At 43.4% G+C, this 24,537-nt stretch overlaps 1 protein-coding gene across 1 annotated transcript in view; it reads right to left on the minus strand.

Annotated features, from left to right (window-relative positions):
* Nucleotides 1-24,537, minus strand: part of Col6a6 (collagen type VI alpha 6 chain) — a 141,469-nt gene that overhangs the window by 91,551 nt on the left and 25,381 nt on the right. The window contains exons 3-7 of the mRNA XM_085827969.1: nt 9,795-9,892; nt 6,597-7,193; nt 4,542-5,162; nt 2,920-3,480; nt 1,628-2,185 (exon numbers count right to left, since the gene is read on the minus strand). Coding sequence (XP_085684095.1) covers nt 1,628-2,185; nt 2,920-3,480; nt 4,542-5,162; nt 6,597-7,193; nt 9,795-9,855 — 2,398 coding nt within the window. The 5' untranslated portion in view covers nt 9,856-9,892. The remainder of the gene's footprint in view (nt 1-1,627; nt 2,186-2,919; nt 3,481-4,541; nt 5,163-6,596; nt 7,194-9,794; nt 9,893-24,537) is intronic.

Consider the following 24,537-nt stretch of genomic DNA (forward strand, 5'->3'; position numbering starts at 1 on the left):
TTAACTCATCCTTTCTGGAGAAGTCGAGTTCCGAGATGGTCATGTGGGCTTTATGCTGGTGGTACACACACTCTCTTGAGGTCTTAAGAAAAGTGCAATCCAGATATTTGTTAGCTCATCCGTTCTGGAGAAACGGGACCTTGAGAAAGTTCTCCCCCAGTGCCCAGCTGGCTTTCACAGTTCCTTCTTTTGCGCTTAGCCACTTGCCAGCCATGTGGTGGACTGCTGAAAACACAAGGGCCAATGTCCTCAACGCTGACTGGAGGCCATGTGTACAGAGCCAAAAATCGGATTCCCAAGAAAGGCTGACTCCATGGAAGAACTAGGTCCCTTCAGCCATCCGCTGGCTGTGAAGGTCGCTTGGATTATTCAGGGACTTGGGAGTGGGGGTAGGGGAGGGTTGTTTAGCACTGGAGCCCTTCAGAGAGCTTGTGCTTATTATGGATGGTATTGCCAGGAAACAAAAAACAGATGTCGACCTTCTACCAAATGCAGAAGATCAACCACCAAACCCTACAGAAGGGGTTGCGCTAGCACGACAAGACAATGTGTCTTCCCCACCTTAAAAGTCTGCAAACACATCTTTCTAGAGTGAATTTTCAGAATGCTTCAGTCATTAATCCCAGGGGTCACAGAACAATTTAGCGGCTTATGTTTGCCGGCCTTCCATCTGTATGGATTTTTTTTGGGGGGGGGGGGGAGGGGGTGAGATGCTGGGGTTCAGCCCATGACCTTGAGAGTGCTCTAGCACTGAGCTGCTCCTTCAGCCTGGAGCTTTGGTCTGCCCGCTTGCAGCACTCTGCAGCATTATAGGAAGAGTGGCAAGTACCTATTGCCCGAGTTCACGCCCTACTGTCATGTTTTGTACAATTTAACAGACAGTTCTCACAAACATTTCATTGGAGAAAATTGATGCTAAGCCATAACCTGAGTCTTTCTGCTCATGAGGCTACGAGGTTCCTCTGTCAACTGCCTCAGCAGCTCATGGGTGTTCTAATGACACACGGCACATAAGGCCCCTCATTGGAAAGCAGGGCCAACCATAGTGGGGCTTGAGTTCTAACATTGCCCACGGGGACGCATTGAAACTAGACCTACGGCTGAAGTGATGGCCTTGCGTAGCTCCCTCCTCCGCTCTGTTTTGCTTTCCTTCCTCCCCTTCCTGGAAGCACTTCTTCAATAGACTCAAGAGCTCCTGACAAAGCCCTTCCCCTTCTAGGGAACCTGACATAAGACCTGGTGACATCACAGTTCTTAAAGGAGTAATTAATCACATAAGGACTATGATTCGTCTGCAAATGGGAATGCTGTGGGCCCAAATCATTCTTTTTGTGGATTTATTTTTATATGGGATATTGGGGGTGGTGGTGGAGGAGGCACTGAGCCAAGATCTTACTCTGTATCCCACACTAGCCTGAGACTTATGTAGTCCAGGCTGGCCTTGAACTCATGGCCACTTTCCTTGTCTCAGAGCTTGCATACTGTGAGTACAACTACAAGCCACCTTCCCCAGCTCTTAACTCCAAAGGTCAAAGGCACTAAAACAAACATTTCAAGTAAGAAGCTTACAACACCCAAAGACAACTCTATTTAATGCAACAGTAAGGATGGGGTTGCCCACGCTCACCTTCACGGGGACTGCAGATCCCCAGAACGAGGTCATCTTCGATATGCTGCAGAATGTCAAAATTCTCAACATAGAAAACCATCTCTGGCTTTCCACTGATCTCCTCGAGCTGGGTGACATTGGAGCCAAATACTCCCACAGAATAGATTATCACACCTTCTTTGCGAAGGGCTAGCGCTGGGTCCCTTACTATGTCCTGAGCCTCGCCATCCGTGATGAGAATGAGGAACTTCCTGACATTGGGCCTGGCCCCCTTGTCGGGACTGAAGTACTGAGACACAAAGGTCAGGGCACTGCCCGTCAAGGTTGTTTCTCCAATGTGAGTCATTCGGTCGATGGCGTTGGCGATGTCACTTTGAGACATGAACGTGTTGAGCTGAAACTCCTCCTTGTTTTCGTGGCTGAACTGGACCACGCCAATTTGCACCCGGTCAGCCCCGATCTGGGATTTGCTCACCAGGTTCTTCATAAACATCTTCATCTTGCTGAAGTTTTCAGGTCCGATGCTGCCAGAGCTGTCCACCAGAAACATGATGTCCGCTTTCATGTCTCTGCAGGCTGCGTGGGAGAAATTAGGATGGTTATGTACATCACTGCATATTAAAAAAAATTAAGAATTCACAGGAAAACCCATGTCACAAATAATTCTGTGTTCAAGCCCAGTGTGTGCATCATAAAGATAGTTAGGCAAAGAAAGAATCACCAGCAATAAAAGCCAAGACTATTCTGTTCCTTGCTAATTGGCTTAAGCATCTCAATTTCAGTGCTATCTGAGGCCAGGTCATTTTTACTGTAGCAGTACTCTGAATTGTCTATCTGTAAGATGGTTAGCAAACATCCTGGCTTCTAAGAGAGATCCCCACTTAAGATGCCAGAAATGTATCTACAAGTTACCAAATACTCTCAGGCAGTAAAAGCCATGGCTGTAAAATTACTGATACAGCGCTCCAGAGAAATTTAGACAAGTTCATTTATAAAATGAAACGTTCATCAGATAGCCATGCCCCTCTCAGAACACTTTTGATTGTATTATACATCTGACACCTAATAATACACTTAGCAGGAGTCTGTGGGGAGAGGTCAATTAGTTCTCATTTGAGCGAAACCCTCCAAATATCTCTGCCATTCTTCAGATATTAATTTATACTATAATGGGGTGTTGCTTTGTTCTGGAGAGAAAATACCACACAGGTCAACAATCTCAACTTAGAAATGTGGGTCATCCATCTAGACTAACAGCGAGCATCCCTCTGTAAACTGCTGTCCGAAGGTCAAGCCATGTCACCTCCTACCTTCTTCAGCACAGATCTCCTGAACCACTTGGTTCCTTATGTTCCTCAAGGCATCGAACTCATGGACGTAGTAAACTCGCTTTTCCTCTCCCGCTATCTCCCGTAGCTGCGTTTGGTTGGCTTCCTTGACTCCGATCGCGTGCACTCTGATGTTTTCCTCTCTCAGCTTATGGGCAGGCCCCAGGACGCTGTCCCGAGACATGCCATTGGTCAGAACCACCAGGTGACATGGCACTTTGCTTCCTCGCTCCTTCTTTGCTCTTTGCAGCAGCTTCAGTGTGAAGTTCAAAGCCGCCCCCGTGTTGGTATTCCCGCCCATCTGCCTGATGTTCTCGATGGCCTTTCCCAAGTCAGGCTTGTTACTATACTTAGAGATCTCAAATTCCAAGTCCCAGGTGTCGGCGTACTGCACGGCCCCTACTCGCACCTTGTGGGGAGCAATGTTGAACATGCCCACCACCTCTGACAGGAAGGTCTTCATTTCATGGAAGTCTGTGGGCTGGGTGCTCCCTGAACCATCAATGAGTAGATAGATATCGGCTTCCTCTGTGTCCACGCAGGCTGAAATGGAACCAAAAAGTTGAATGTGGCATCTGGGGCAAATGTGAGAGAGACATGAGTACAGATGGGAAGGATGCCTATCATAAGCATCTACAGAAGGAAGATGGAAGTGACTTCCTGGCACCAAAGACTTGCTTTCCTAGCTAGGCTTGCTTTTCCTAGCTTGCTTTCCTGGTGGGGGCTCAGCATCAGTTGGATGGAATGAGTTGTTTCTGATAGCTGGAGACTATAACCTTAATTCTTTGCCATAAATAAGGATAAGTGTATGTATAAGAATATTAGAAATTTCCCTTTGCAGCTTGTTTTTCTCCTTGAGTAAATAATATTTGGAGGGAAAGTAAGATAACATGGAATAGAGGGCATGTAGCAGGATACTGTGAGCATGTGAGTTCTCTTGCCTAGAAAATTATTCACGTCTTGCTTACCCTTAGTCCTGAGCTCCAGTGGGGATGTGGTTAGTGACCTTGAGTGTAGGACACTGTGACACAGTAAATAAGCTATACATAATTGCTGCATAATGTATACAAATATGTTTGCATATACATAGATATGAAAATATGTGTATAGCACCTATGGGTACATATGTACAAAGTAAACACAGTGTACATGCAAATATATAATCTATTCTCTCTCAAAATGTGCAGGCAATATATTGTTAATCTGTCTTCGATACGAATCATGTTGCTAATTTATTCTCTAATTTGGACTTGGGGTTAAAGGAAGAGAAAGGTAAGAATGGAAGTACAGGGAGGACCAGGGGAGCTGGAGAGGCAAAGAATGAAAGCCAGTGAAAGAGGCAGACTAGGAAATGATTCCAGGCTGTGTTGAAGTAACTGGTCCAATTAAAGCCACACCAAGGAGGAAACCCTTCCCCCAGGCTCACGCTACAGTAGATTTAGTGTCCTCTGAGCTGGACTTCCTAGTATCCAGCTAATCTTAAACTTCAGAATTATCATTCTGCCTACCCCCTTCAGTGCCCCCAAGTCCCTTCTATATATAAAACACTCAAAAGACAAGAATAAAGAAGGCTCTAGAATGGCCTTCTCCCAGTGAGGCTTTACCAGATTTGAGGGTCTCAGTCCGTTCTGAGAAGACAGAGACAGTGTGTGTGATTTGGTTCCGCAGTTTCTTCAGGAATGTCTGGTTGTGGGTGGCCAGCTCAGAGAAGTTGGCCAGTTTGGAGGTGAACTGCTCCGCAGGGTGGGATGCGATCTTCTCTAGCTCGTCTGGGTTAGCCCCCTCTATGCCCATGGTAAAGATGGTCACTCCCTCCCGCCGGAGGTTGACAGCTGCCTTGGTCACGTTGTCTTCTGAAGCTCTGTGGGTCACCAGCACAGCAATCTGAGGGACCCCTTGGTTCTTCCGACTGCCCCTCTGTGCACTGAAGATTTCCTTCCTAGTCTTTCTGAGGGCAGCTCCAGTGTAGGCCTGCCCTACTTGAGGGGACAGATCCTGTATGCGCTGCAAGACCTCTGTCTTGTTGTTACCCGTGCTCAGAGAGCTGATCACCCTTGTCTCATTGCTATAGGTCACCAGGCCAACCCTCATGCAATTTTCCTTTATGTCCAGGGCAGAGACGCTTTCGCCCAGGAATGCTTTAAGATGATCTAGGTCCTCCTGGCTGCCGTTAATGGCCATATCCAACAGGAACACCACATCAGCCACAGAAGGGCCTTGGCAGGCTGTGTGGGGAAAAAGAAATGAGTTAGCATAGTTATCACAAGAGGATTAGCACCACCTCTACTGAGCATCATAAGAGATATAGAATATACACTGGAGCTCAGCTATGTAAAGGAGGTATGATGTGGATATATATATATATATATATATATATATATATATATATATATGTATATTTATATATACACACATATACATATATAATTTTATAAAATAAAATACCTCATAGAGTTGGCATAGATATTAAATAAATGATATACTTAATATGGAGCCAGGTTCATTCAACAAACACTAATTAAATGTGAAAATCATTTAGGTACCACCTTTATTATATTCAGCAGCCCAAACCTAAATATTGCAAAGGAACGCTAAAGGGAGCATCTTCAATTATTTGGGAAAGACACTAATAGAAAAGATCCGTATCTCCAAAAGTTGCCACAGGAAAGCATTCTGTATTATCAGTTGGCCATCTCAAGCTGATTTAACCAAGGGAACAGACTGTGGAGAACACAGAGGCTAATGCAGAATCCAACAGCAGAATAAACAATGTGGGCTCCAGGCTACCTGACTAGAAACCAGGGGACTTCCCCCAGCTCTGGCCACATGTGGCTGTTTGGCACTGCGGCAGAGCATACCACTTAAATTCTTTGCTTCAGAATAGGATTTGAATAACCAGAGGTTGGCTTTGGCCTTGGCATTCTGTGGTTACACTATGTGCTTCTCCAGAACCAAATTTGTTTTCACTAAGCCAGTAATAAAACCACAGCAAGAACAACCTAGGGCGGTGGCTGAAAGGGACCTGGGTGGCAAGGATTTTTTTTTTTTTCAGAATTTTTAAATCCAGGGTTAAATAGGCCATGAAAAAACCCAAGGCTGATGGGATTCATTTTTCTTTCTTTCTCTTTTTTTAATGGCCACAATCTCTGTATCTTCTTGAACATGTAGAGATATTTAATACCTGAAAAAGCCACCCAATGGAAGAAAGGAGTATTCATAGGACTTTAATTCTCTTCCCATCTTCATTTTTCAAAATCATTTTGACATTGGTCCTATGCACAGAGCCTAGCTCACTGTCCTGGTAAATCTTGTTATCATGTTGACACACTTAGAAGAATTGCTTCCATCAAATTGGCCTGTGGGCCTGTGTCTGGAGCCTTTCCTTGATTGCTAATTGATGGAGGAGGACTTGGCCCACTGTGGGCAACACCATCCCTAGGCAAGTGCGAGTATATAAGAAAGGTAGATGAGTAAGCTTGAGGGAGCCAGCTAGCAAGCGATATCCTTCCAGGTGCTACTTCAGTCCTTGACTGAATCTCCGTCCTAACATCCCTCCGCAACAGACTGTAAACCTATAAGCTAAAATAAACCCTTTTCTCCCTACTTTGTGTTTGGCCAGTGTCTTATCACAACAATACAAAGAAAATTAGACCACCCACCTTCTACAATAATGTCATCTGCCATTCCTTCCCTGTACTGAGTCACATCCTTGATGATCTCTGTCATGTTTGGGGCAAATACGCTGAGGTCTCTGGCAGTTCTGAGATTGAAATGGAACTGAGAGGTAGCCATCGCCTTCAGGTTTTCCTCAGAAGCCTTCTGCACCCCCACAGAGATGATTTTCACCCCATCTTCCCGCAGGGCCTTCGAAGCCTCTTCCACATCATCCTCAGACTCTGCTGAAGCCAGCACCACCAGGATTGGAGGGTACTGTCTCTTGTCTCTTCCATTTGTGGAAGCAGAGAAATAGGTCCTGTGAGCCTCCTGCAGGGCGTTCCCTATCTTCAGGGAGCCACCGATGAACCCGAAGTTCTTCTTCAGGTGGTTCAGCATGGGGTTCCTGTTCTTGAAGGTGCCCAGGTGGAACTCATTGTGGAGAGCATCGCTGTACTGGGCCAGGGCCACGCGGTACTTGTTGGCCTCTATGGGGAGGCTGCTGATCATCTTGTGGATGAAAGTTTTCACAAGGGGAAAGGACTTAAGCCCTAGGTGATCGGAGCTGTCCACCAGAAACACCACGTCTGCATACTCGGGGCCTATAGAATCAATCATAACACAGCAAAAGTTTTATACATTTTCTGCCATGTTTAATGCCAACTACACACATCCACACACATAAAGAGTAAGTGTCTTCTTTGAAAAAAATTTTAATACCTTCCTGACAAATTGAACAGGTTAGTTTAACACCATATAATTGCTCTGGAAAAGGAGTGTTTGTTTCTTGGTGCGCGTGCTTTAGACAGCTTCCCATTTGAAAGCTTTGCAACCATGAGCACATTTTGCAAGCAATTAGCTAACTGGGAATAGGTAAACTTATCAAAGCAAAACAGCAAAAAATAAAAAGGCAGTTTATTCTTTAATGGGCAATTTCCTCCTGTATTCTCTATGGAATTTTAGAGGTGGGCACATGCACACATGTGCACACACACAAACACACATGCACATACCCACACATGCACACATACATCAAAACATTGAACATGTTCATTTGAATCAGACGCCATCACATTGATTTTAGAACTCTGAAACCTGAGCATCTTTCACTGATTCTCACTTAAGTGATGCCTCGGGTTATCTGATGAATTTGCAAACATTATTTTTGTATTACAAAGTGTTGAGTTAATGAAGCTTGAGACATCATGAATATACAGGATTGGCTTAGTCTGCAGGAAAGTTACTTCTACTACATTCAGTATGTTATATGAATGAGTATCATGATTGATAAATTCATCTTCTCATACACAAGATGTGATGGTAGCAAACAACTTGAAGTGAGAAATAGGATTACAATCTTAGTTTTTATTAAAGCATATTTTATGCTGGAACACAAAAACCTTTCTGAACTTTAAACAATTAATTTGCAAGCTGTGGGCGTGTCTCTGGAGTCTTTCCTCGATTGCTGATCAATGGAAGAGGACTTGGAATTGGCCTTTCATTCATATATATATATATATATATATATATATATATATATATATATAATGTGTGTGTGTGTATGAATGAATAAAAGAATGATATAGTCTCATGTTTGCCAGGCTGGCTTTGAACTCTTGATCTCCTGCCATCACTTCCCAAGTGCTAGAATTACGGGTATGTTCCTATCACCATGCTAGGCTCTGCAATTCTATTTTTTTACCTTATAGAAAATCATAGTCTAAACTAGACTCTCTTACTGACAGCTTTTTGTCTGGTCTGTGAGCTTTCAGCACTTTGTCATCAAGGAAGACAGGTAAGTGGCACGTGCTTGTGTGTGTGTTATCTGAGAAAATGCAGTGCAGTTGGGTTATATGATAGGAAGCCTGCCTGTCATCAGCTTTTTCTATGAGCTTTATTAAGTTATCCAACATTCATTAGCCCCAGTCTCCTCTGCTTTAAAACATGTAGGTTCAATTAGCAAATACCCAGGTTATCTCCTCACTTCCTCTTATTACAAATGATTACTAGATAAATCCCTATCAAGTCATACTAGCTCCTGGGTTTTTTGTTTGTTTGGTTGTTTGGTTTGGTTTGGTTTTTTTTTTCTTTTTGTTTTTGTTTTTTTTGTTTTTTTTTTCCTTTTCTTTTTCTGCTGTTGCTAAGAAAGCAGGCCTGGCTTCCATCATTCGGCCTCTGGGAGCATCTGACCAGAGCTCGAAGGATAAATTGGTTCTTTCTCATCTTTCAAGTGACCTCATCCCCAGCAATCTGAGACTCTTGACTTGATTACAGCGCCAGAAACATTCGGGGGAAGAATGAGCAGAGGGCCAGGCCAGTAGGACCTTCTTCCAAGGGAAGGCTGGTTGGTCCAGCGAACCCTGCTCAGGGAGGATTGTTATATGGCCATAGTGACCTTTGTCTTCATGCATAAACACCTACATCTTGTGTAGGAAAGACACATGGTTGATTATCAGTGAGATAGTCCAGGTCCTTTATCATGTCTAAGCTATGAAATGTGTGTGTGTGTGTGTGCGCGCGCGTGCGCGCACAGGAGTGGAGACCAACTCTTCTTAAGCTTTTAAGCTTAAGGCTCAGAGAGACAGCAGATGATATTTTGGGGGCAAAGTCTAGTTTATCTCCACAAAACTTGTTTCAAGATTAGAATCCTAGAGGAAGCTATAAAGCCAGTATAGGTAGTCCTGGACCTGAGTCGGCCAGCACCTATACCAAAGCAGGGCTAGAGGAGAGAGTGGAGGGTGTTTTGAACTTCATTTTACTGGACATGAGTTACTGACCACAATTACTGTCAGTGAGAGCTAGGAGCTCTCGCCGGGGTAAACACAGACATGCTTTTATAAGCATATGTCAAACAAGCTGCAGCGGCAGGCAACAAATCCACACATTTAGCTAAAGCGACATTTTTAGTCAAGTCAATTAAAAACAGAGACATTCTGAAATTTCCAGTGCTTAACCTAACAGAATTCCCAAGGAATCCCAGAATAGGTTGAATTGAGGACAAAAGGATTGTGTTCTTATATTTTATCAGTAGCCCAGGGTTTCCAAGGAATGCAGGGTAACCAAAAAAAGATAAAACTTTGTCCCCACATCCTCACTGGCACTGAAAGTGAAGCAAACGCCCTAACGTCAGCAGCTCACACTCGTTCGCTAGCTAGTGCGTATAAGAAGAACTATGAAAAGGAAGTGCTTCCCTTTCTTCTTACCAGAATCTTGGTTCACACACACGTGGAAACAAATCATCGTCAGGCACAAAACCAGCAGCATTTTCAGATTGTAGGCTGAAGAATCCCCAACCTGAAAGCTGAAGGGCAAACATGGAAAATCATGTCAGTGTTATTTGTGCATCAGAACTCACGAAGGTGACAGCAGACAAAATTATACAGTAAACTCCGTGTGGTGAAGGGCATTGCAGAGCGAAGGCTCACAGGCCTTCTAAACTGTGAGGCGCCTTGGAGGAAAGGGAGGCTCCCTCACAGGCACGCTTTCCTGGTTGTCAGATGCTGAGAAAACACGAGATGTTGGGCAGTTAATGGAAGTGGCCAGATGTGCTGTGTTCCAATTAGTCTTTCCCTATGTCCAGCAGCACCCTATCTACTCGCCACCATGACACGTGGAATTCATTGCGATGAGTTCTAAGACTGCTGGTTAGATAGGCAATGACTGCCATGTCTTTATTCATATTTTTAATTTTGGAACAGGGTCTCACTATGTAGCTCAGGCTGACCTTGAACTCAGAGATCTCCCTGTCTCTGCCTCAGAATGCTGAGATTACATGCCCAGGTATAATCTCTCTCCTATATTCTTTTTTTTTTAATTCTCAACTTTAAACTTTATTATATATTTAAAAGTATGCATATTTAAAATACCACACACCTAAGTTAACCAGACCCAAAGACTATGCAACTCAGTGACCTTTTACACAGTTAGAGTAGACATTTGGAACAACAGTTTTACAGCTTCTCACTGGATTTTATACTTTCACTATTGAATGCATTTTATATGCTTATCTACCATCAAACCCAAAAGTCCATGACAGAATTATAACTAGAAAAACAATTAGCCTCATATCTTTTTATAACTGGTGTTTATAATGCCCATTCAGTCCGTCTTTGTCCCCTAACAGTTGCCTTCCTTGTTCTCTTCATGGTATGTGGCATCCACATGTACATGTGTCTGCACATACACACATACTATTGGTTAGATTCTGCATACAAGGAGAGCCTGAGGTTTCTAAGACTGTGACTTCGCTTAAAATTACGCATTCCAAGTCCATTCATTTTCCTGTGAACTTTGTGATTTCGTTTTTCTACAGGTCTGAATAGTATTTCTATTGTAAATATATTGTATGTACTTAATTTTTATTATCCATTCATCTGTTAATGGACAATTAGGTGGATTCTAATGATTTTCACTTTATTCTTAAACCAAAGAGGAGGAGGAGGAGGAGGAGGAGGAGGAGGAGGAGGAGGAGGAGGAGGAGAAAATAGAGCTGTGTATGGAAGATGGACTCTCATGCTTTAGAATGGGGAATTCAATTTGTGTCCATCTGCCTGGATCCCCACAAAGCAAGGGTCTCACAGTTCCAGCTCAGCCTAAAGCATTTCCGTCTACCCTGGAATGCCTATCATGGAGTTAGAGAGAATATGAGATGTATTACAAATAAATATAAACACACGGAGCTTTTCCCATCATTTCTCCACTAAGTAAAGAGCAAGCTGGTCTGTTTTTGAGACACTATTATTATCTCCATGTCCAGCCTAATTGCTACGCAAATATATATTCATCTATGGCCCCTCCACTCCACTTTAAGGTTGCTCTCAAACTTAGCATTTGCATAGTCAGAAAACAGACTTTTGACTGAGGAATTCTATCCCTATTTCCCTGCCTGTTCCATTGTCCCTTTGATATTCTCCAATTTGAGACTTTGTTCCAGTCCTTCATAAGAGTCTAGACAATTCACATTTTGGAAGCTATGTCAGTCGTCAGTCATAGGCAAGTGGAAATGAATGGGCTGGAACTGGACTCCTAAGAGGCCATTTTAGCAAACCTTTTTTCAGTCAAAGGAGCTAAACCTTAAAATAGAAAGCCCAAAGCAAATATCATCTGCATATGCATTTTTCTACTAGTTTGTATAAGCAAATTCTGTGTGTGTGTGTGTGTGCGTGTGTGTGTGTGTGTGTGTGTGTGTGAGAGAGAGAGAGAGAAGAAGAGAAGGATAAGGAGGATAAGGAGGAGGGAGGAGGGAAAGGAGGAGGAGGAAGAAGAGGAGGAGGAGATGGAGAGGAGGAGAGGAAGAAGGAGGAGGAGGAGAAGAGGAGGAAGAGAAGAGGAGGAGGAAGAAGAGGGGGAGGAAGAGGAAGAGGAGGGAGAGATGAAGAAGAAGAAGAAGAAGAAGAAGAAGAAGAAGAAGAAGAAGAAGAAGAAGAAGAAGAAGAAGAAGAAGAAGAAGAAGAAGAAACAAGCAATAGAAATGATCTTTAAGTCCAAGCTTGTGTTAGCAGGGCTGGGCTGGGCAGTAGCTCAGGGGTGAAGGGTTTGCCCCTATCTTCAGTCCCAAGTAAAAAAGCACAGAAGGCAAAAATAATGGGCTTACTTTTATTGTACCAAAATATACACAAGTGCCCATGATTTAAATGTTGGTCTACTACCATATATGAGCAGATTCTCTCCTGGGTATTTTGAAAATATCTGATTGCTTAAAGACATACAATGAGTGAGAGACTTGAAGTCATTAGGATAAAATTTAAACTCACAGCACATTTCCCCTTAATACCATACGTATCACTCTAATGCTGATTGCCTCTGATAATACAAACAAAAGTGGGGGTCTCTATAATCTGTGCTCTGCTGGGTCACATCCACTCAGAATTCTAGGTTTTTGTAAATTCCTGCTGTGAAGGTAAGTGTGCCTCCTTTACAGCTGCAAAGCCAGCTCAGTCAACCAAGCATTGGCTCTAAGACTGGCCAGAGCATTCAGAACTTGACCACGTGATCTTCTTGAGGTTGATGGGAATCAGGGTCTGTAGAGTGACTTCTACCCCACACGAGCCAACTCATAATCCAGGCCATATCTACAAAGCAGCTATTTTAGAGCCCAGGGGAATGTAGAAACAACTTTGGCAACATTGAGATAAATGTCATGTGTTTTATTTTTAAACGGGGCAGGCAGGACATATCAGCGCTAGGCACTGGCGTTTTCTTCAGAAGTGAGGGAGTACATTATCAGCTGCTTTACTGGAAGAAACATTGGGTCTTTGCCAAGGTGTTAAAGATAAAAATCTGTCTATTGATTAACCCTTAATGGTGCTACCACTCCCTCCAGACTCAAAGGAAGAAAGGGAGGTGTTCTATGTGAGACTAGGTCTATGTTAAGATGCTGCAGTCTGAGTCTCCATCCACATGATGAGGGTGAATGAATGGATATAGATTTGGTGACCATAAAGAGAACACCACATGCAAGCGAGGTTAACAGTTAACATCATGATTCCTAGAATCTCATAAAGATGATCACACTGGAGCGAGGTTATCAGGTGACCTGTCACTTTGCAAAATCAATACTTTTTCTGTGTTGAGGTGTTTGGCAGAGAGGAGAAAATAAAAAGTGCAATGCTTTGTGACTGAAGCTCGGCTCCTGTCCAAACTGTTACATGATATGGGACAATGCCACCCTTCTTCCCTAGGTGCCTAATCTAAAGCATCGGTCCTCTGTCTCTTCCATCCAGAAGGTCCGCAGTTCAGTGTTCCTTAACCTAATCCCTATAATCCAACAATGAAAACGAAATAAAAAGCCAAAAGCAGTGGCAGGCCTGGTAGCATAGGCCAAGCTCACCTCCTTCACACACTATAGTAGAAAGATCCCAAGTTCAAGGCCTGCCCAGACCCCAGAGTCCACTTAAGGCCAGCTAGAGCAACTTAACAAGAAACTTGTATCAAACATAAATCAAAGGGAAGGGAGGTTAGGGATGTAGCTCACTGGTAGAACACTCCAGTCCCACAGCAAACACATTGACTGACAGGCAGGTAGACATCAGCAGAGATAACAAAACCTGCTGGAACCCTTTAGGACTTAACTGAATCAAGCATCTTTAAGAAGAAAATCCACCAGGTCGTATCTGACCACTTAGAAACTGGAAACACAGGAGTTCAAGAGAAGCAAGAGCACAAAACATTCTGATCAGAAATCAGTAAACTAAAAAAATGATTTAAAATTTTAGTTGAGCTTTGAAGAGACAAATCTCAGATCTGGTCAATTTAAAACAAAACAAAACAAACAAACAAACAAACAAACAAAAAACACACAAAAAACAAAAAAACAAAAAAACAAAAGACAATATTTTCTTCATCATAAGGTTTTCTCTTAAGAGAAACTATTTATCAGAGCTGACCTGCTAGGATTTTTTTTCCCAAGCCTAATCATCAGGGAAAAAGGAAATATCCAACCTTGGCTCCATATGCCTCCCTCGTGTTAGCTATCCACATGGGAGCCAGTAAGGACCCAACACCACCCACTCCTCCCTAAGGAGGTAGGGCTAAGTAATACAGGTTAAATTCACCATCTGGAGGCTCAAGCTCTCTATCACAGGACTGCAGAATATCCTCTCCTGCTCCATCAACCACCAAATTACTGAATGCATATTTACAGAAATTAATTTTACCCAGTGCCATATATCCCACTAGCAAGAAAACGTTACAGGTCAAAACAGAAAGGTCAAAACCACAAATTTCAGAGACTCAACAAGCATTTGAACCAGACTCAGATACAACAGGGACAGTGCAGTGAGCCCAGGAATTTGCAAGTGTAGATAGCAGAGAAGAAAAGCTGAGCCATGCACCACACTCTTCAACTCCAGTGAAGGCGCAGAAGCCTCTGCCGGGAAACAGAACACTTCGTGGGAACAGAGTGCTGGATCGGGCTAATTAGACTGGTCCTGCGGGAGGAGAGAATCTCTGAGCATGCAGTTATCTCTGCAGAAACCCCCCAACTGCAAAGGCCAAATGACAAGAGGAGAAGAGAAAGAAGAGGAGTAGGAGGAGGGGGGAAGAGGATAAGGAAGAGGAAGAGGAGGATTACATGACTACAGAAGGGAAAACACCAGAACAAGGAACAGAAAACTATTTAAAGTGATGGCGAGGATGTCCCCCAGATTGGTGACAGAGTAAATAAGGGACAGCACCGGAAGTACAGAGAACATACCAAGCATAATGAATGCCAAACGCCACACTAGAATGCTATTTCTTAACTTTCAGAAAAACTAAAGGTAAAGAGGTTACCTTGAAAGGAACCTAAGGGGTAATTTTTTTTCACCCATAAAGGAAGAAAGATTAAAACACTCCTGAAACTTTCTTGCAAACCATGTCCTGGCCAGGGTTATGGCTGCTGTGATAAAACACCACGACTAAAGAAACTTGGGGAAGAAGGGGTTTATTCATCTTAAGCTTCCGAATCACGGTTCATGACTGAAGGAAGTCAAGACAGGAACTCAGGCAGGGCAGGGACCTGGAGGCAGAAGCTGATGCAGTGGCTATGGAGGGATGCCACTTACTGGTTTGTTCCCCAGGCCTTGCTCAGCCTACTTTCTTATAGAACCCAGGACCACCAGCCCAAGGGTGGCCCCATACACAATGGGCTGGGCCCTCCCTGATCAACCACTAATAAAGAAAATGCCTTACAGTCTTGCTATATGTTATGCAGGCATTTTCTCAATTAAGGCTTCCTCCTCTCAGATGACTTCAGCTTATATCGATTTGACATAAAACTAGTCAGTACACCACGGGAGCAGGACGAGAGCAAGGTAAAAATATCTCAAGAGTTGGGAGGACCATTCTGCAAAGTTGTCCTTCAAGGATGGAGAAGAGGGGCAGAGAGATGCCTGGGTGGGTAAGAGTTCTTGATGCACAAACATGGTGAGCCGAGTTTAAATCTCAGCACTAAACACACTCTCCCCACCCCCACCCCCCAAAAAAAATATGAAGGAGAAGTGGGAAAAAAGACATAACAAGAAAAGGATCGACTTTTTAAATAAATGATCTGGGGAAATGAGCCATCCACATGGTAAACAATGAAATTGGACCTTTAGCACACAGAACTCAACTTGAAATGATAGATCCTATTAGCAGACCTGAAGCCACAAAGCTAGAAGAAACCGTGGGGGAAGTTATCATGACGGTGGCCTGGGCAATGGTGCTTGGCAACCATATCAAAAGTTCAGCCTTCAAAAGCAAAAACAAATTAATTGCAGTGCACTGAACTGAAGCTGCAGCCAAAAGAGTGCAGAGACTGCTTTCAAAGAGAGGGGAAGTATTGCCAGCCATATACTTGTAAGGAGTTAAGACAAGAATAACAAATGCACAGCTCACTATCTGAGAGCCTAGAGACTGCTGGTAACAGCAGAACAGACAACCTGGTTATAAAATGTGCCAATCGGACCAGGTACTGGATAGACAATTTTCTCCAGATAATAAAAATGGCCACCAGGTACATGATTTAAAAAAACAAAAACAAAACAAAAAACAAAATCACCAATCTTCAGGAAAATGCAAATCCGAACTCAAGGAGATGTCACCTCCCACCTATTAGTGTGGCTGTCACCAAAATAAGAGGTGAGTGATGGTCACAGTGACCAAAGAAACCATATACAGGGTTGGTGGGAACACACATCAGTACAGCCATTGTGGAAAGCAGTACAGGGGCCCGCAAAGAAGTTAAACATAGAACCCCAGTAATGCCTCCTTGGGGAATACACCCCAGGGAGTGAGAGCACCCCGTGGGCACAACATCTTCAAGCCCATGCTTACTGAAGCATTGTTCATAACAGTGTAAGATATGGGAGCAACTTAGGCAGCTGCTGAGGGGTGATTTTTTTTTTAAGTGTGATGGATTTATATATAACGTTATATGTATAAGAAAACTACTTTTCAGAGGAAGGGAGATTCTGTCATTGGGTGGTGATATTAAAAGAAATAAGCCAGACACAGAAAGAAAAGATGCATGGTCTCATTTATAGGAGGAATCTTAAAACAAAAGATTTTAAGGGGGGAGAAGAGGAGGAGGAGGAGGAAGGCTGCTGGGGGAGAGGAGGAAACAGGGAAGCCCATGTCAAAGACTAAATCCACACATGCGTAGAATGGGTAAGTCTAGATGTTCAATATACAACTCGAGGACTGTGGCTAACTTACTGGGGAGTTTTTACCTTCTCGACACACATAATGGTTAACCTTGTAAGACTGTATGTGTGTTAATTATCAATCATTTCTCTATATGTGAAAATGCAAACAAAAGCTTTCAGACAAGAAGTGCGGGAAGGAATCTGTTGTTGGCGGTAAAGGATTAGTTATCAGTTTCCACTTTGAAGCCATAGTAAAAAAATTTCTACAGCCGGTGAATGGCACAGTTCCAAGCTACACAAAGAAAAAGCCAGCACTAGAGAATTGCCCGGACAGATGGCGGTTTGCTCAAAATAATAATGATGTATTGATTCCATATGCTCAGATGTGTTTATGCATACTTATGTAAATGTAAACATGGACAATGGTAGTGTTAAAATAGAGAAAGGAGTCAGGATTGCTTTGTCTGCATAAGGCATTTCCTTACTTAGGAAGCAGCGCAGTGTTACCAGAAAGCAATTTGGGTCGGCTGTAAATAAATTTTACAAACTTTAGGGTAACCATTAAAAATGATTAGAGTAAAAGTATCCACACCTCATGATGACATGTGAGCACACACACAAAATAAATGAATACAATTTTCTAAAACGTCAATTTGAGAATATAAATCGCTGGCCACTTTTTTCTTGCCTTTGAAAGTTTCATCAGAAACACTGGAATCCCAATGAGGAAATCAGAAGAAGCCACTATAAACAGGAAAAATGCATATGCAAACAATACAAGTTGCATACACTCGGGTAATTATAAAACTTTCATCCGAACTTCCCTCGTGGTGACATCTTAAGCTGCACGCTCCAGGCATCTGCTGATGTATGGGGTATGTGATGTGCAGTACTCCGGAGACCTGATAGCCAGCCACTCAAGACTCAAAAGCAACACTGTGTCAGATTAGAGACAGCCTCACAGCTTAGTATATGGCGGGCACCTTTCGCTTAATTGAGTTCATGTAAAAGCCACTTTATTTGCACTTCTTGTTACAAAGTAAAACTAGTTTTATTTCTTTTTCATTTATTTGTGCATGTGAAGGGAGATGCACTATACACTATCACAAAGGTGCTGGTCAGGGGACAGCTTGCAGCAGTTGGTTCTCTCCTTCCACCATGAGGGTCCTGGAAACTGGACATCAGGCAAGTGCCTTTGCCTGCTGAGCCATCTTGGGAGCCCCAAATCAACTTTAAAAGATCACCATGTCTGCATGTGAATAGCAATTTTTCTTTGAAATAATTTTTTCTCATCATAATGTATATACCTTTTTCCTCTTGTGAAATATCCATGCAGGGAAAAGTGTAGAATTTATCTCTGGAGTTTAAGAAAGGGAAAGGCACATGTGTTCACCAGGATGAAGAGCCCACCCCTGGGAAGCTTCCATTAGGCTTCCACCCCCTCCATGCTTCTCCCTCTCCAGTTAGTACCACCCAAAATTTTGCTAATCATTTTTTTAAAAATCACTTTATGCTTGTGCTTTGAAACAACATACGTTAACACTGTCTGACCAATGACCTCTTCTTTATCTTTTTGGTTTTGGAAAAATCTCAAGTTTACAAAAAAGCCACAAGATAAAGCAATGAAGTGTGTGTGTGTGTGTGTGTGTGTGTGTGTGTGTGTGTGTGTGTGTGTGTAGGCCAGAAGTCAATGTCAACAGTGGGTGTCTTCCACAATGGCACTCAACCTTGTGAGAGTCTGCCAGCGAGTGGGGCTCACTGACTGACTAGATTGGCTACCCAGCAGGGGTTCCTCTCCCTCTGCCACTCTCACTTCTTCCCCATCTCCCCTCTCTCCACTCTCCTGCCTATCCGCCCTCCCCAGCTCTGCCCTCTCTCTCCTCTCTCCCCCTCCCACCTTTTCCCCCTCTCCTCCTCCCTCTCAGTCCTGAGATTAAGGCTTGAATCACTGCTTCCTGGCTTTTATATGGGGTCTAGAGATCAGAATTTAGGTCTTTATGTTTTTATATCAAGCACTTCTATCTCCCTGGTCCAGGACCATGATTGGATATATAACTGCCTATTCTTCATCTAGACATCCAGCTGTTAGTGTTTTCTTTATATCTCAGTAGGTGGAGAGAGAAATGTCTGTAAATCATGTAAAAATGTACTAAGCTTTGGTCTTCGACTGTAAATGAACAGGCTTATACTGTGCATGCTCTTTTACATCCTTTTTCATTATTGTGAATTTTGGGATTGATTTATATTACAAATGCTACAATCGCTCATTTTACATTTTTGCATGTTGGTCTCTGTATTTACACCAAATAGCTTGTTAATCCTTTTCCAGCATGAGAGATATTTGCCTAAGCTTGATACTTTTCTATTAAAACAACACCAGTTTGTGCTGTTAGGTATGTGTCTACCAGTGGCAGAGGGAGTCTGGGGTAGGTGTCTTCAGGTTTATGATAGGCCTTCGAGCTGGCTCTCTGACAGTGCTGTCCTCCCTCCCTGCAACAGGTGCCAGAGTTTCAGTGCTCCGAATCCTCTCTGACACCTATCAGGACTTTAAAGTTATGACAATTAGGGATGCAACAGTAGCTCTTTGCTTATTAATTTATATTTTCATAGCTTTCATTTGATCAATTTTATATACAATTGAATCTTTGGGTTTTGGAAATAGATGATGCTGATGAATCATTTTTAATCAAGTATGATGATGTATTAGAAATGCATTTCAAAATAACACAAAAGTACAATATCAAGTTACTTTAAAATAGAAAAAAATCACACAGGCATTTAGTGCTTTCAAATATGGTAACAGGAATAAAGCAGGAAGTACTCAAGTAAAATGAAGGCTCGGAGCTGAGACTGAGAGTACTTCTATCAAGACTCAGGTATTTGCTGCAGTCTTTGTCCCAGTCTGAATGGAAAACCTGTCCCTGGATAATACAGCAACATCAGTCACAACTGCCAAAACCCAGACGCAACAGTGGTGTCTGGTAAAAGAGCTATGGAATTGGGGGCCTTTTGGTAAGAGAACATTATTCATCACGGAAAAACAAACAAACAAACAAACAAAAAACTAGAGATGGGGTCATGAAAAGACACAGAGGAAACAAATGTTCATTTCTAACAAGAAAAAGCCCACTAAAAAAAGCAGCCTAGTGTGCTATTCTAACTGTATCATGTTCTGGGAAATTACGAGGTGATTGAAAGGTCAGTGGCCACCAGGGAGGAGCAGCTAATGGCAAACGGGATGACTGTAGAGCGTGTCTTAGGGTTGTTGAGTTTCGTGATATTGTGAGAGCAGACAAATGCCACTCTAAACTTGGCTAGACCCATGGAATGTAAGACCCAAGAGTGAGTCCTAGTGTAAACTATGGCTTCTGAGTGATGAGGTGCCATGGTAGCTGGAGTCATCAGTTGTAACAGATGCTCTGAAGCAATCCTGGGAAAGGTCTGTGCCTGAACCAGAAAGGTCTTCCAGAGACCCCTGTACCCTCAGCTCAACTTGATGGAATTCTAAACTGCCTTGAAACATAAACTATTTTTTTTAAGCATGGGGATAGTAAACCTAAGGTCAAAAGAGTGGTTTTGTAGATGTGTGGTCTAGGAGCATGGGAACTCATCATTAAAACCCCAGTTTTAATGAGTAGATGTTTGTGGCTTATTAATAAACAGCATCTTACAAAGACCCATGGGTGAGAATGTGGGATGGGTGGGGGGTGAAGATCAATCCAATTCTGTATATCCAAGACTCAATAAACGTATGTGGATATGATACACACATTGAAAAAATAAATATTGTTAGGACAAAGAAAAGGACCAGTAGTGAAGCCAGTGTCTCACTGAATGTGAAGTTTGTTTGAAGGGTCCTGAAACTCACAGTGTTAGCTGCAAAGTGAACAGCAAAGCAAGGAACAGATTTTTGACCCAAAACAACAAAAAAGCAACTTTCTCCAGGTCTGTACTTCATGGCACCAAGCAGGATCCAGCTAAAGAGACAGGAGAAAAAATATTTTCTACAACAAAATCCTACCAAGGAGCCACCCAGGTCCCTGGCTGGGCACTCGCAGACATTCAGCAGAACCAAGACCCAGATCATGGTGAGGTCTCAGGTGAGCTTCTGCCAGCCAGGACTACGTCTCCCAGCCCACTGCAGGTATAGGGTGGGCACTGCCACCCACAGAAATACAGAAGAGTCTCGCATAGGTTGCCCTTCCAACTGGTTTCTCTCTAACTAGCTGGAAAGATCTCACCCTCAAGCACCAAGGTTGGAGGTTCAGGGCTCCTCTCGGCATGGGATTCTGAGTGGCTTCATGGACAGGGATGGCCAGCAAGGGCATCCATGTGCCTGTGTAAGAACGTAACTTATAGGTGGACCAGCATGCATGAGAGGGGGCAGTTTCTGGTACAAGGGGTACCACTCAAACCAACGTAGCCTCCAGGACCCATGATGGTAAAGATGGCATGAAATACAGAAGTGTGAGCAGGTCTCTAGAGGAGAACAAATTCCTGAGGTGCCATAGTGGGAGGGGATAGCAGTGGACTCCGCTGAACCCAGGTCTTGAACAAGCTTTGCTGGGGTCTCACTCCAACTGCACTGGAATCCTGCTGTGAGACTTTGGGGCTCTGCAGTTAAATCTCACAGGTTCTGGCAGCAGGCTGCCTAGCTACACTCCTGATTCTGTGACCAGCAAACTACACACCTAATTTTATAGGTCAATGCTAATTGGCACTGAGTGTGTGTGTGTGTGTGTGTGTGTGTGTGTGTGTGTGTGTGTGTTTACAGAGAGGCCAGAGGCCAGTCCTGGGTGTCTTCCCCCATTGGTCGCCATCGTATTTGAGACTGAACCTAGAGTTCACTGATTCAGCTAGACTGGCTAACAAGTGAGCTCTGGGCTTCCTCCAGTCTCTGACTCCTTGGTGCTGGGATGGTTGGCTCATATTACTGTACCAGATTTTAAAAATAATAATAAAAGGTTACTGGGGATGCTAACTTGGTTCCTTGTGCTTTTGTGGCAAGCACTTTACCAACTAAGCTGTGTCCCCAGCCACAGATGACATTTTTATCCTTGTCATTGTTCTATTTACAATGGGACAATTTATTATAAGTGATCCAGAAATGATGCTGGCTGAGAACATCCCAGAAGGAAGCCAGACTCCCAGGTTTTCCCTACATGCTTGCTAACCTCAGCACACACACAGGCTTGCCCAGGTCCTTCTGTTTACACCTCTCCAGGTCATTTCATAGTCACTATTTCCCTGGCTCCCTAAAGCATGTATGTGAAGCTCATAGGAATTTCCACCCCTTCTCACAGAGGAACATATGAGGCTCGGCAAGGCTGAGTGTTTCCAGTCGCAGAGGCCCCAATCCAATGCTCCCTCCACTGTGCCATTGCTGCCCGCAAGGCAAAGCTCAGTCCAATGCCCTGTGCTCCATAGACAAAGGAATCTTAACTAATGTGTTTGAAAGCCCTGGGTATTCTATGTTTGTAGCTAATTTATTTTACTTGAAATTGTTTCTTTAAGGAGTCCTCTGCATCAATGAAGGGAAACCAACTGAGGCAGTCTCTCTGCCTACAGCTGATACCGTTGAGAATGAAAGAGGTGCTCTCTCTCTCTCTCTCCAATTTGCTTTTTTTTCTGTGTCACCCAATGGAAAACAGCCAAACTGATTCAATTCGCAAAAGCCAACAATGACATCAGCTGGTCTGAAATCCGCTCCAACAAAATCCAGGAGGACCAGAGAAGTAATAAAAGACATTGGTCACTGATAAAATATTTATTAATTATAGCTAAATCAAAAGCATGACTGGATTAGTATAGAAGGAAATATGGTCAAGGTTTAACTGGTCCGATTTATCAGCTTAGCAATTAAGCGCAAAATAGACATTCAAACATCTGCTAATCGACTTTATAAGATTCAAATTCAGAAAAGCAAAATATCAGTAAAAAGGATCCCACAGAGAGAAACCTCATAAGGCTGGTGTGGACTTTCTTTATCAGCCAACATATTGAATAATATCAGCAATAATAAGTTGGGAGTGCAGAAGTAAGGACAACATATTTCAACCTTGCATTGAGCAAAATTATCATGGAATGATATGTAAGATCCCTTGGCTTGAGCAACCATGGTGGGTGGGACACAGGGCCATTTCTGAAACAAGAAAGAGAAAAGCCAGGGATATAGGTCAGCTGGCAGAGTGCTTGCCTAGAAAGCACAAAGTCTAGGGTATGTGCTGCAGGATCCCACAAAACCTGGTGTTACTACACCTGTGATCTCGGAACTTGGGAGGTAGAGACAGGAGGATCTGTAGTGAAAGGTCATCCTTGGTTAGGACAGTGGTCCTCAACCTTCCTGATACTGCCACCCTTTAGCACAGTTCCTCATGCTGTGTGACTCACCCCAATCACAAAAGAAGTTTTGTTGCTACTGCATATTGCGATTTTGCTACTGTTATGAATTATAATGTAAATATCTGATATGTGACCCCTGTGAAAGGGTCAACTGACCCCCAAGGGATCACATCCCACAGGTTGAAAACCACCGGGTTAGACAGAGATTTCTAGGCATCATGGCCTGCATGAGACTCTGTCTCTAAAGAGAAAAGAAAATGAAAAGAACAGCAAACACTCAATACTTACTTATGTGACAGACATTGTTCTAGGGGCCACACAATCCTCAACAATCCAATGAGGTATTAAAAATTGTCCAACCTGTCTTTCAGACGAGACTGAACCCAAAGGTTAAGTAGCTTGCCAGAAGCCATGTTGCTATCAATGGTCTCACCTCAGTCAAACATGAGCAGAGCGTCTCCAGCCTTGTTTGCCTATGCTGCAGGAAGCAGGAGACCTACAATCTAATTCTGAGCTGTAGCACAGGCACACGGTAATGATTCACTACTGTCTTAGTCAGGGTTTCTATTCTTGCACAAACATCATGACCAAGAAGCAAGTTGGGGAGGAAAGGGTTTATTCAGCTTACACTTCCATACTGCTGTTCATCACTAAAGGAAGTCAGGACTGGAACTCAAGCAGGTCAAGAAGCAGGAGCTGATGCAGAGGCCTTGGAGGGATGTTCTTTACTGGCTTGCTTCCCCTGGCTTGCTCAGCCTGCTCTCTTATAGAACCAAGATTACCAGCCCAGAGATGGTCCCACCCACAAGGGGCCTTTCCCCCTTGATCTCTAATTGAGAAAATGCCTTACAGTTGGATCTCATGGAGGCATTTCCTCAAATGAAGCTCCTTTCTCTGTGATAACTCCAGCTGTGTCAAGTTGACACAAAACTAGCCAGTACAACTACTAAATTCTTCATAGCCAAAAGCACTGGCCACTCATTGGCTAGTATCCCTTTCAGCATGATGCCCGGGGTCAGAGGTAATCTCTCTTTTTCTTTTCTCCATGTTCCTGAGTTTTGCTGATGGTTTCAGGTTTTAGTAAATTGGTCTAGGATTCAGTCATTTTTCAATACATTTAATATTTCCATCCTAATCTAAGACATCATTTATTTACTTAAATTTTAGCAAACTACGCCTCGATTCCTGGTTCTACTCTTGATTCTTGATAAACTATAGATTATTCTAGAATGCTTTATCTTAAGATTTAAAAAGGGAGCCCACCCCACACTCACTGAAACTCCTAAACCCATCCTTTGGCCATGCCCTCACAGAGCCTAGTGTTACTAATCCTCTCTCCCCACCCCCTTCCTACCAGCCCATGCCACCCCAGCTTCACTGAGCCTGCCAGTCCTTATGTGAGACAATCTTGCTGTCCTTCAGAGCCTCCCTCACTTCCCTCCACTGACAGTTCTTCCCTAGAGGGACCTGCGGCTAGCATCCTGTTGTGGTCTGAATG

Source organism: Mus caroli, unplaced genomic scaffold (assembly GCF_978045245.1).
Source record: "Mus caroli unplaced genomic scaffold, Mus_caroli_1 scaffold_11, whole genome shotgun sequence".
NCBI classification, from domain to species: Eukaryota; Metazoa; Chordata; class Mammalia; order Rodentia; family Muridae; genus Mus; species Mus caroli.